The sequence below is a fragment of the Artibeus jamaicensis genome, unplaced genomic scaffold (assembly GCF_021234435.1).
Source record: "Artibeus jamaicensis isolate MK-2021 breed Jamaican fruit bat unplaced genomic scaffold, CSHL_Jam_final contig_685, whole genome shotgun sequence".
In the NCBI taxonomy this organism is placed as follows: domain Eukaryota; kingdom Metazoa; phylum Chordata; class Mammalia; order Chiroptera; family Phyllostomidae; genus Artibeus; species Artibeus jamaicensis.
Genome location: NW_026521924.1, coordinates 15,762,703 through 15,776,393, shown reverse-complemented (window position 1 = coordinate 15,776,393; position 13,691 = coordinate 15,762,703). Strand labels below are relative to the sequence as shown.

General features: G+C 45.8%; 1 protein-coding gene across 1 annotated transcript in view; it reads right to left on the bottom strand.

Moving 5' to 3' along the window:
- Positions 1-13,615, bottom strand: part of POFUT1 (protein O-fucosyltransferase 1) — a 28,643-nt gene extending 15,028 nt beyond the window's left edge. The window contains exons 1-4 of the mRNA XM_037143209.2: positions 13,411-13,615; positions 11,457-11,578; positions 4,812-4,994; positions 3,316-3,428 (exon numbers count right to left, since the gene is read on the bottom strand). Of these exons, the coding sequence (XP_036999104.2) occupies positions 3,316-3,428; positions 4,812-4,994; positions 11,457-11,578; positions 13,411-13,543 (551 nt within the window). The 5' untranslated portion in view covers positions 13,544-13,615. The remainder of the gene's footprint in view (positions 1-3,315; positions 3,429-4,811; positions 4,995-11,456; positions 11,579-13,410) is intronic.
- Positions 13,616-13,691: the final 76 nt, after the last annotated feature.

Genomic DNA, 13,691 nt, shown 5'->3' with positions numbered 1-13,691 from the left:
ATGTGAGAGAGCAACCTTGACCAGCTGCCTCCTGTATGGGCCCTGACCGGGGATGGAACCCACAACCTACTCTGTGCCCTGACCGGGAATTGAACCTGCCAACCTTTTGGTGGAGGGACGACATTCCCACCAACTGAACCACCTGGTCAGGACACAATTTTTTGAAATCCCATGTTTTTGTATTTTTAAAATTGATCTTGCCAGTGATATTTACTATCCAGGTAACTATTAATATTAATTACTCCTCAGAAAAGGTAATTAAATATTTAATGACAAACTATAATAATTTCAAGTTAGCAGTGTAGGGACATACATGTGTATGAAACTGTCAGGAGGGTGGAAATATATACATCAGAATGCTAGTAGTGTGTTTTGGAGGGGTGGTAGAATTACAAGTAAATTTAATTTTCTTTTTTATTTAAAAAAAAAATCTCCCACCAAATCTGTGGTGAGCATTCTAACAGGTATTCATGCCAAGGAATTAGACGTTTAATATGGATTGAAACCTTGTACACTGGGGATTCCATAAAGAAAATGGAAAAGCAGAAAACAAACAAAAGAACTGCCTGGCTCGGCCTCGCCAACCCACAGAGCTCTGAGAAATGAGCAACTGCCACCAGGCACTGGGTCTCAGAGGTTACGCAGCAACAGACAAGGGGAACACCCTGCATTCTCCACCTCACACGGTCCACACGGGCCGGCTGGCCTTCTCCCTGCCCCTGGACCACGCCAGGAGTATTCCCGCCTCAGAGCCTCTGCCGTCCCTGTCTCCACCATGAAGCACGCCCTTTTCCTCCATCTCTTTACATGGCTGGCTCCTCATCCTTCAGATCTGTTATAGATCGAATGTTTGCATCCCCCCTAAATTCCTACGTTGGAGCCCCAACCCCCCCATGTGTTAGCATTAGGAGGTGGGGCCTTTGGGAGGTGGTAGGGTTTAGATGAGGTCATGAGGGTGGAGTCCTCGTGATGGGAATTGTGTCCTTATAACAGACAAGAGAGCTCGTTCTCTCTCCAACATGTCTGGAGACAGCAAGAAGGCAGTACCTGCAAACCAAGAGATCCTCACCAGAACCCTTCCATGTTGGCACTTTGATCTTAGAATTCCTAGCCTCCAGAACTGTGAGAAATAAGCGTCTGTTGTTTAAGCCTCCCAGCCTGTGGTATTTTGTTAGCACAGCCCAAGCTGATGAAGGCAAGGTCTCAGTCCTGCCAATCACACATCATCTGTTTGTCTTACATAAAAGGATTCACTGTTCCCCCATTAGATTCACCTCCATCAGGGCAAGGGCCTTCAATACCTTATTCTTGCCTGTATGCCCAGCATCCAGACCAGCTTGACACTCAGGAGGCGCTTCCAAAATGTGTGTGGAATGAAGGCATAAAGGAAGGCAGCTGCCCAGGTGGCCCTAACTCTCTCAAGTTGCCTCCAGGTACCCCACCTTCTTCATTAGTCTTCCTTTCCTAAAAATCTGGCTGTAAGGCAGAAGCTTCCCCAAGCCCTCTGCAATTCCTGCCACTCAGTGAATCCCAAAAAGACATGGGGTAATAAAAAGGTATCTCAGCAGCATCCCAAGACTGAGGCCTCCCGGCAGTACTGTCCCTTCTTGTCCCACCAGAACTGTGCGCTTTCTCTGGCTTTCTGGAATTTGCTTTTGGAGCTGCTTTTAGAGTTGGTATCATTTTTTCTTTTTTCCTGGCATTTGTGATAAGGGGCCAATCTCTATCCATTCAGGGCAGGTCTGCCTTCTGGCAATAGCTCCAGGTCACTGAGCTAAATGGGGAGAACCAAGGAGATGGCTGAATGGGACTACCCTGTTTGGAATCAGCGATGAGGCGGGTTAGAATCTGCCAGGACTGAGCATCTTCCGTAGCTCATGAAGTAGCTCTGAAGGCAAGTCCCAAATAGGAACTGGCAGCTGTTAAAGGCACAGCTGTTTTCTGCTTAGTGATTAAGTAGTAGGGTGCTCTAGAGTCAGGATGCCTGGGTTCAAATTCCAGACTGCCACCTCAGGCTGTGTGATCTTGGACAAGTGACTTCACTCCTCTCTTCTTCAATTTCCTTACCTGTAAAGCACATGATAATAACACCTGTCCCTGCTAACTTGTGGAAGGATTAAATGAGTTATTATCTTAAAAGACAACACAGTGTATGGCATATAGTAGTCATTAAGTATAGTTCTCATTATCTACTAAAGGTGTACATACAGACCCCAGGTGTCCACTCAATATCCCTGGGCAAGGATGTCCACTGCATTACCTTGGGCAAGTTATTAAACCTCATTGAGCACAGTGTTCTCACTTGTCAAAAGGAAACTGACAATATCCACTTCATGACATTTCTCAGAGGCTTAAATGAAATAAAGCTTGTGAATAACAGTAATAGCTAACACTGGTTGGATCCCTACAAGGTGCCACATGCTTCATATACTAGAAGGCAGATACCATGGTACCCCATTAAACCAAGGAGGAAACTCAGGCCAGGTAGCTAGAGTGGTTTGCTCACTCACCTGAGAAAGAGGCAGGGCTGGCTGGAGTTCAGGCCTGTTTTATCCTGAGCTTGTGCTTACTTCTCCACTCAGCTATCCTTGGCCTGCTAATGCAAAGTGCTATGACCACACATAAATTCATAAGCTCCTTATAGCTAACCCAAATCTGACTTGTAGGTCCACATTCTTTCTTGTCGCCTCTAGCATTAAGGGCAACTGCGCTGTGTTGGTTATCATCATTATAACCAGACAGCAGAAGGCTGAGGCTGGATCTTCCTCATTTTTATATACCACCTCTGACCTTTAAGTACTGTATCTCCTACATGGCAGACATTCTATAAATATTTCACCATCTGTGTCTATGCCCTGCTAACCTATTTTTTAAAAAAATAGGGCTGACTGGAGTGCAACTACTAAGGCACATCCAATTATTATCAGGATGACATCATTTCTCAGCCTGCACCTAAAATTGTTCTTCTCCAGAAGCTGCTTCCAGTTTTCACCATGTTAAGAGGAAGGTAACAGGGGAGTGATTCTCATATCCAGAGGAGGAAATCAACACTCATGTGACTGCACAATATTCTTTTTATAACATCCTTTATCGACTGATAAACTCTTGCTCAACCTCGTGGCAGGTCAATGTCCCACTATGTCAGACGCTGAGATGGGAACAGATCACACAGGATCCCAAGTTCAGCAGACAGAACAGTCACGCCTTTGGTCTCATATATCAGGGTGTGGTAGATAGGGAAAGGGTCAGGAAGGTGCTGAATGCCCAGTGCCCCATACCCCTCTCCAAACCAGCAACGCTGCTCCCGCCAAGTACCTCTGGATCCACTGGTCTTTGTAGGAGGAGCTGAAGGAAATGCCCGCAAAGAGCTCGGACTTGTTGAAACTCACACGAAACTGGTCCCAAAACGGGCCAAAAGGGTTTCCTTCCTGTGGAAAGAGAGTGGTCAAAGGCTTACTGAGGGAGAAGGAAAGCCAACTCATGGGGCCAAGGGACTGTGAGGGGGGGAACCCCGGTGATTTGACTTAGGATGACCCAGCAGGGACAGGAAGGTCACTTTGTAATTCTTTGTCTGGGGCCTGAGGAAGGCAACCCCACCGCGAGCCTGGTTTCTAGCAGATGTTCACCAGTGCACGAAGAAGACTTGCTCACTCTCATGCCGCACCCTGCTGACCCTGTGGCATCGACTTGGGTCTGAGGAGGAAGTGGACCTTGGATACGGGGCTGTGAATTAGAGAACTTCAAGAGACTTTCAAGACTAGCTAATCCAATGCTATTTCTTCCAATATGGAAATTAGGGCCAGACGGAGTAAGACACTTGCCAAGCTCACACAGCAAGTGAGAGCACTGTCAGGGCTATAAGCCCTAAAAGTCTCTTTTCTCACATTTCATGGCTCCTCCAACCACCCTCCCTGGACTTCGGCTTAAGCACTGAAAGCTATATTGAAGACTGTCGTATTCCCAAAGTGCCAGAAATTTATAAATTCACAAATGTGTGCTGATAAAATATAACAGCTGCTCGTTTGTCTACTAAGGCAGAAAAGTATACAAGTTAGGAGAGTGGACAATGGAGTTGAATTACAGAGGATTGAATCGTGGCTCCACCACACGTTTGCTGTGAGACCTTGGGCAAAATACTGAACCTCTTTCTGTTGCATTCAGTGGCCTCTATAACACAGGAATTTTTAAAAAGGATTTTATTTACTTATGTTTAGAGAGAGGGGAGGCAGGGAGAAAGGGAGGGAGAGAAGCATCAATGTGTTGCTGCCTCTCGCATGCCCTCACCTGGGGACTGGGGACCTGGCCCGCAACCCTCGCATATGCCCTGACTGGGAATCGAACTGGCAACCATTTGGTTCACAGGCCAACGCTCAATCCACTGAGCCACACCAGCCAGGGCAACAGGGCTGTCCTTTCCTCACAGAGCATCTGAAGATTAAATGGGTTAATACGCATAAAGCTCTCAGCATGGTGCAGCGCGTAGTAAGTGCTACGTGAGCAGACCTGTTATTACTGATGTGGCATTTTACAGTTTATGAGCACTCTTACACCCTGGCCCTTGTAATACTTTATGAGTGAGACAGAGCAAGGCCTGGCATCTTTATTTTGTAGGTAGAAATAAAGGCTCAGGGGAAGCAAAGTCCTCTACCCAAAGTGACGGCACCTACAATGCCAGAAATGGAACTTAAATCTCCACCTTTCAACTTCACACCCTTCTGGTGCCTTCCCCAACACTGTGTCATTATGCAGTGTCTCAGGGACCTAGGTACCGTGGAACAGGCAGAAAGACCCCCCGGAGCCAAAGGACTCACCTTCATTGGGCATGTCTTCTTGTCAGGGCTTCTCTGGGCTGCCACTTCAAAGCAGTAGGCCACCCGCTTCTCAGGGGGCCAGTGGGTGGGTGCCAGCTTCTCCATGAAGTCCTCCAGGCTGATGACCCGATGGTAGGCGTGGAGGGGCTCCAGCTTGAAGTACTTCTGGTAGGACACATGGATCTATGGAAAAGGGGGGGAAAGGAAGGGCAGTGGTTTCTCCTCAGTATCGTAGTAGCTGTTTCATAGACATTTATTAAAACCATACACTCCAAGACCCAGGGAGCCCAGACCACATGCCAATGAAAATCTTTTGGCAAAAGACAACAAATTAGGACAGAGGCAGAGTAGGACAAGGTATCTGCCAAGTAAAGAACAAAGAGTATTTTCCCTTGGGTTAGAAAATGCCTTACTGACCTATAAGGAAAAAGACAAATGATGTAAGGGAAAATATGGGCACAGGATAGGAGTGAACAACTCACAGCAAAGAAAAGCCAAATAGCTGATACACAAGAGGTGTGCAACTTCACTAGTAATTAGGAAAAAGCAAATTACAATGATGAGATATCACTTCTCACTAGCAAAAATTTAAAAGCTCAGTTCTGATTGTTGGAAGGGATATGGGGAAAAGGGGGCATTTTCACACTTGGCTGGAGTAGAAGTATATGTTCTGGAACAAACACTTTGGAATGTAGTCTTACAGCATCTAACAGAGTTTACAATGCTCCTTCTACCACCTCTACGCATTGGCCCTAGAGAAGTTCTTGCACTTTGCAACAGGAAATGGCTACAAGGACTCTAGAATATAGAAAAGAACTTGAAAGGAGTCATCACAACAAGGACTATGATATCCACGAATGGTTGCCTCTGTGGGTTGAGAGAAAGATTAGAATTAGCCTCAGGAGCCGAGATTTTATCTTTTAGCAACTTAATCTGTAGCAAACTGTTAATGATTATCACCTCTAGTAATGGGTGTACAGATGGTGATTGTATTAATCTCGGTATTGTTCTAGATTAAAAAGAATTTCTTAGAACACCATGGAATAAAATTTAGACTTTATCCTACAGAACAGGGTTCCCAAGCATGTTCCACTGATTCAGGTGGATAAAGGGTTCTGCAATAAAAGACTCCAGAGTTAAAGAGGCCTGAAAAATTTTGTGTTAAACTGGTGTCTTTACTAGAGGACTTCTCAGGGCCTTTAATATGCTAATGTGCATTCTAAATCCCCAATCTAGGGGGGATGGGAAATTGAGAATTTCCCAAAATGATTTAACCACTGCATGCTTCTTATACAAGTCATTGCATTCTGAAGAACAGATTTTGGGAAACTGTTAGCAACAAGGTTTCTAAAATGCTGAAGCATTTTATGCAAAAATAATACGAGATTTTCCTTTTTGAAAGGTCACTTTGGCGTTGTAGGAGAGAATGTATTGAAGACTAGAAGGGGGAAATAAGAGGCTATTGCAATAGTCCTTTTATTTGTTCAAGTATTCATTCAACATGTATTTTTTAATTTTTAAAAATTTATGTATTTTAGCCCTGGCTGGTGTAGCTCAGTGGATTGAGTGCGGGCTTGCGAACCAGACAATCGCAGTTCGATTCCCAGTCAGGGCACATGCCTGGGTTGTAGGCCGGTTCCCTGCAGGCCAATTCCCAGCAGGGGATGCACGAAAGGCAACCATACATTGATGTTTCTCTCCCTTTTTCCTTCCCTTCCCCTCTAAAGATAAATAAATAAAATCTTTAAAAAAAAATTTTTATGTATTTTAGAGAGAAGGAAAGGGAAGGAGAAAGAGAGGGAGAGGAACATCAATGTAGGAGAGAAACTGATCAGCTGCCTCTCACATGTGCCCCAATAGGGACCAAACCCAAACCATGGGGCACGCGCCCTGACCAGAAATGGAACCGGTGACCTTTCACTTTGTGGACAACGCCCAGCCAACTGAGCCACACCAGACAGGGGTTGACATGTATTTTTGAGCATTGCTGGTAAGTCCAAGTAAAGATGGAGAGGCATGGAAATGCTAGAAGATGTAAAAGAAGGTGAGGTAGTGAATAAAGGGAGGCATTTAAGATGCCCTGTAGACTTCTGGCTTGGTACCCACGTGAATGAAGGTATCATACACTAAGGGTGGAATACGGGAGGTAAGACAAGTTTAAGGGGACAGAGGCCAAATTCTGGCTTTGAGAATTTGAGATACCTGTGGCACATCCGAGTAGACTCCAAGAGCCTAGAAGTCAGAAACAGGCCTATAGTCAGAGGACAGTCTGGGCCACAGATCTATTTGGGAGGTATGTGGAGAATAGTGAAAGCCACAGGAGTCAACAGAAATTTATAGCAAAGCAATAATAATAATAATAGTATTAGTAGTAGTCATAGCAACTAATATTGCCCTGGCTGGGTAGCTTAGTTGGTTAGAGTGTCATCCTGATACGCCAAGGTTGCAGCCCTGGTCAGGGCACAAGAACAATCAATGATGCTAAATAAGCGGAACAACAAATGGATATTTCTCCCCCTCTCTCCAAAATTAAAATTAGCAAAATTAGTTGCTATTGAAACATAGCAACCAATATTTATTGAGTGCTGTCTTAACACCAGGTGCCGTACTCAGCAGATGAAGACTTGCTCACCTAACTCTATGAGGAGGAACACAACCATCTCCAGTTTACTCATGAAGAAACCCAGGAGCATGGAGTCCAGATAACTCACCTGAGGTCAGAGTTAATAAACAGAAAGAGAAGATGCACCAACATTTAAACAGTAGGTAGAGACAGAGCGGCCTCCAGTACAGTGCAAAGGGGAAATTATTGAAAGGTCAGGACTCAGGCAGGAACAGGCTGTGCCTGGGAAGCTAGGGGATTAGGGAATCTCAGGAAAAAGAGAGGTGCCATCAGGAGATTAGTTGAGGTGAAGACTGAAATGCCCCCTGGATCTGGTAACTCTGAGATTCCTGATGACCTGTCTGAGAACTGTCCCAGTAGGGAGTCTAACTGGGGTGGGTTAAGTAGTCTGTAGGCATGGAGTGAAGACTCCAAAAGACTTGGCTGAAAAGGTAAGGTGAGACAAAGCAAGTCACAGGGAGATGAATGGGCAATGTCTAAATTGTAACAGTGAGTGGAAAAAAATTAGAACATCAATGGGTCCCAGTTACTGGGGACTTCTTGTGTCCTAAGCACTTTACATTGATGAGCTCAGCTGATTCTAGAAAGAGACGTACATCGTCAAAGCATGCCATAATCAGTAACTCATGGTAAGCGATAGCTACCATTATTACTAGCCTATTTTAAAGATGAGGAAACCAAGATACAAAGAAATCAAGTACCATACCCAGGCTATCCAGCTAGGAGGTAGCCAAGCCAGGCTTTGATCTCATGTACTCTGGCTTTTAACTTTTGTTAAAAACTCTCTAGCCCTGGATGGTATGGCTTAGTGGACTAAGCGTCAGCCTGCAAACTAAAGGATCACCAGTTTGATTCCCCATCAGGGCATGTGGCTGGGTTGCTGGCTAGATCTCCAGTTCAGGGAGTGTAGAGGCAACCAATCCATGTTTCTCTCCCTCTCTTTCCCTTCTTTACTTTCTCTCTATAAGTAAATAAATAAAGTAAAAAAAAACCAAAAAACCCCACAACAAAACCCTCTCTAAATACAGGTATGCAAAGGAAAAAAATAATTTCTATGCAGAGAAAAGACTATAAAAATTAAATACAATGTTTTGTACATACTAAGTAGAATTTTTTTAAGGTTTATTGAAAAAAATTTGGGGGGACTTCTGCCAAGATGGAGGTGTAGGTGGAAACACTGTACATTCTCGCACAACCAAGTTTAAAGACAACAAAGTTTTAGTAAAAAAAAAAAAAACACAACCAAAACACAGAAAATTGAACTATACGGAAGTCCGACAACAACAAACCCTTCAGCCAGACCGGTAAGAGGAACCAGGACTGGCAGAGCGGGGTTGCACAGGAAAACTCGGTCAGACCGACCCAGGAGTGCGGTTGGCAGTTGACCAGTTGGCAGATCCCAGGAGTGGGATTGTGACGGGCAGATCCAGTGAGGGCGCAAGGCGGCAGGCTGACTGGGGTCACACATTTGCACACAGATAAACCAGCAAAGGAGCAAGCAGTGAGACAGACTGCGCAGGCCCTAGCCTCAGGAAGCAGCAGAGGGGACTGCTATTGCTCCCTCTCTGACCCTGCCCCCACATACAGCGTCACATACAGGCCCCACCATGGTGAATACCTAAGGCTCTGCTCCTTATACAAAACAGACGTGAACAGACCAAAATATGGCTTAAGAAGAACTCAAAGTCCCAGAGCCCATAACTCTAAGCAAACAAGAAATTGCCAACCTATCAGAGGCACAGTTCAAAACACTGGTGATCAGGATGCTCACAGTACTGGTTGTTTTAGTCACAAATTAGAGGAACAAATGAAGGCTAAACTAATTGAAATGAAGGGAAATGCACAGGAAACCAATAGCAATGGAAAGGAAACTGGAACTCAAATCAAGGGAGTGGACCAGAAGGAAGAAAAAAATGACCAAACAGAAAAATATGAAGAACAAGAATTCAAAAAAATGAGGAGAGGCTTAGGAACCTCCAGGACATCTTCAAACGTTCCAACATCTGAATTATAGGGGTACCAGAAGGGGAAGAGGAAGAGCCATGAGTGGAAAGCTTATTCAAACAAATAATAAAGGAGAATTTCCCCAATCTGGCAAAGGCCATAGACTTCCAGGAAATCCAGGAAACTCAGAGAGTCCCAAAGAAGTTGGACCCAAGAAGGAACACACCAAGGCACATCATCATTACATTAGCCAAGATGAAAATGAAGGAGAGAATCCTAGAAGCAGCAAGAGATAAGGGGACAGTCACCTACAAAGGAGTTCCCATCAGACTGTCAGCGGATTTCTCAAAAGACACCTTAAAGGCAAGAAGGGGCTGGAAAGAGGTATTCCAAGTCATGAAATCCAAAGACCTACAACCAAGATTGCTCTATCCAGCAAAGCTTTCATTTAGAATGGAAGGACAGATAAAGTGCTTCTCAGATAAGATCAAATTCAAGGAGTTCATCATCACCAAGCCCTTATTCTATGAAATGTTAAAGGGACTTTTCTAAGAAAAAGAAGATAAAAAAAGATGAACAGTGAAAGGACAGCAAACTCACAGTCATTAACAACCACACCTAAAATAAAAGCAAACTAAGAGGACAGCTAAATCAGGAGCGGAACCATAGAAATGAAGATCTCATGCAGGGCTAGCAACAGGGGAGTGGGAGAAGGTACAGAAAATAAGTAGCATAGACAGTAGGTAGAAAATAGATGGGGGAGGGCAAGAATAGTAGGGGAAATACAGAATCTAAAGAACTTGAGACAGATGGTCATAAACTAAAGGAGGGGATGGTGGGGGAGGAGGTGCAGGGTGGCGGGGAATGAAGTGGGGAAGTAGAACAACTGTAATGGCATAATCAATAAAATTAAAAAAAAATAAAAGTAAAATAAAATTAACCAGAAAAAATTTTTTTAATATTGCATGTTTTAGAGAGAGGGGAAGGGAGGGAGAGAGGGAAAGAAACATGGATGTGTGATGTGTAAGAGAAAGAAACATCAATCAGATGCCTGTCCCCTAACCAGGGACCTGGCTCACAACCCAGGAATGTGCCTTGAACAGGAATTAAACCAGTGGTCTTTTGGTTTGTGAGATGACAGACACCCAATCCACTGAGCCACACAGGTCAGGGCTTACTAAAAAATTTTTTAAGTATCTTATTTATTTATTTTTTTTAGAGAGAGGGGAGGGGAAGGACAAAGAGAGGGAGAAAAACATCAATGTGTGGTTGCCTCTTGTGCATGCACCCCCAACTGGGGACCTGGCCCACAACCCAGGTATGTGCCCTGACTGGGAATCAAACTGGCAACCCTTGGGTTAGCTGGCCAGCGCTCAATCCACTGAGCCATATCAGTCAGGGTTTATTGAAAACTTTTAAAGTCAATTTATTAAATATTAATTCAGTTACTCCTGCCTGGCCCCCACAGATACAGTGTGAACAAAGACAGACAGAGGACCAGTGGAAGACACAAAGAATAAGCAAGGAATTGGAGGATGCTGAGCATCACTGTGCTCAGGGAGCCCCTTGCTGGGATGAGACGTGGTGCTGGAGCTTGGGTTTGTGGCCTTGGACACATTTAACTAACCTGTGCTTCAGCCTATCTTTCGAAACTGATAATGGCTTTACCTTTGACCAATGGGGTGCACAAAGGGTGAGATCAAGCAGGGTTGAAGAATGGGGCTTTAGGTTCGGGCCACAGGTCCTAGAGTCAGACAGCACAGACTAAAACTCCAGCTCTGCTATGCACAAGCAGCGTGACCTAGGACAAATTACCTAATCTCTCTAAATCAGCTTCCTCTTTGGGATGTGATGAGGGAGAAAATAGCAAATCCTCATGCAGTGCTCAGAACAGTACCTGGCAGACAAGTAGCGCAGGATAAACGTTAGTTATTTTATTTCAGGGAAGAAAGTTCTGGGTGGGGTAGGAGTTAGGAACAGAGGGGTGGAAGGTAAAGCCCAGAGGACTTGGGGTCAAGAAGCAAAGGTGAACAAGATTGAAGAGCAGACAAGGGCCAACATCATCGAGGGGTACTCACATTGGTAAAGGGAGGCTTGTGATGCTGGTACTCAATCCAAGGGGGTACAGCCAGGGTGCGGTTCAACAGCTTTGCAAACGCCAGGGAGCCCAAGAAGTGATCAGCCTGGTTCCCGAAGCGCCCTGGATGGTATATTGTGAGTGAGGTGAGGCCTGGGGCATTGAGGGCATGGAGAATGCAGGGCTCATAAAGGATGCAGAGCCAGGGTTGGAAAGAGCCAGGGGAGCTGGTAGTGTAGGGTTAAGTCTAGACTCATGGGTCTCACAGTCAAGGCCCTTCAGGCCCTGTCCCTTCTGCCTCAGCCACTCCAGGCTCCCTACTGTTTCCTAAACATTCTCTACACTCCTAGTCTACACATGCTTAACTCAAGCCTTTGCTTTTTTTAACCTTCACCCAATTTTTTCATTGCTTTTAGAGAGAGGAGAGAGGGAGAGACACAAATATCAATTTGAGAGAGAAGCATCGATTGGTTGCCTCCAACACATGCTCAAACCAGGGACTACGCATGCCTAGACCGCAGATCAAACCTGCAACCCAGGTATGTGCCCTGACCAAGAATCAAACCCGAACCTTTGGTTATGGGATGATGCTTCAACCAACTGAGCCACACTAGCCAGGGCCCAAGCCGTTGCTTTTTGATGTTCCCTCCAGGAGTGCCTTTCCACCTCTCTCTCTACTCATCTGCTCAAGGAAAGGCAACTCTGATGCCTCATTCACTAGGATCTTTCCAACAACCTGCTGCCATTACTCAGTCCCCTTCTCTGCTTCTCATCTTGGACTGGAGTTAGTGTTGGTTCTTCACTAATCCTATGTCCTTTCCCACTTCCTGGCCTTTGTACTTGGCTGTGTCCTCAGGCTGTGAATGCCTCAAGGCAAGAACCTTGTCTGATTCTCTTTGTTATCCCTAGCGTGGCCTCCATTCATTCATCCCACAAATATTATTTTTTGGATAATCTGGAAGAAAACACAAAGTGCCAGGCTCTCTGCTAGATGCTGGAATACAGGAGTGAGCAAGAAGGATAAGGTCTCTGCTCTCAAGGCACTCAAATTAAACATGTAAATAAATATACAGTGACAAATTTTGATAATTTCAAGAATGAAATGAAAGAAGTTTGGTAATGGAGAATAAAGACATTATTTGGGTTGAGGTCAGTGAAGTCCTTTCTGGTGCTATTGAAGCTGTGCCTTGAGGATGGGAAGGAGTTGGTATGGCAGAAGTGAAGAGGGTGTGTTCCGGCAGAGGGAACAGCATAGGCAATGGCACAGGCTTCAGGACCGGAGTATGTGCAAAGAACAGAAAGGGACTAAGTGTGCAGCTGGAGGATCTGGGAAAGAAGGGTGTGGAGAAGATGGGCAGAGGTCCAAATCATCACGGTTAGGCGTCTGGAGGATTTAAAGAAATGCATGATTTTTACAATGATGATTCACCACCCCACTTAAACTGCACCCCTGGGCGGGCCATTAGATTTTCCCTCACCTTTTTCTACTTTATTTTCTCATAAATAATTTAACGTTTATGCTTATTTCTTATTGACTGTCTTTCCCAACTAAAATGGAAGCTCCACAAGGCCATGGAGTTTTCTGTATTATCACTGCTAAATCCCTAGAGCAGCGCACAGGGCTGGGCACAAGGTTAGCGACTTGTAAACATTTTTCTAATGAATGAAAGAATTGCCCAAAGTGAGTGCTGGGTCCGGTCTGTAACAAAGTCCTGCCCCACTAACTCCATTTACTAGGCTCCGGAATAGCTTAGACCTCGCGCAAGACATGTAACCCTTCGCGGCCTGTATTTTCATCTGCTGACAAATGGAAGGTTGGACGCTGAGGCCTCTCATTGCCCACGACAGGGTTCTGTCCTGAACTTGTCAAGGTGACTCTGGGCGCCTCAGAGGAGTGGCTTCGCCTCTCTGGGCCTCAGTTTCCTCATTTGAGCAGAGGGCTCGGGAGGCCTTACCCATGCATGGGCAGTAGAGCAGGTAACCGGCCGGATCCCAGGAGCCCGCGGGCAGCCCGGGGAGCGGCAGAAGCAGCAGCTGGAGAAACGCACACAGCGGCAAGGGCGGCCATGCCCACGCGGCGGCGCCCATGTCGGCTCCGAAGCCCGAGCGCGCCGCAGGGCGGAGGCGGAGAGGAAAGGAGGGGCGTGAGCGTCCGCCCCGCTCCCGACGGTCCCCGCGCGCCGCCCGCGCACCGCCCCGGCCTCTCTAGCCTGCAGGCGGGCGGGACCATAGAGAG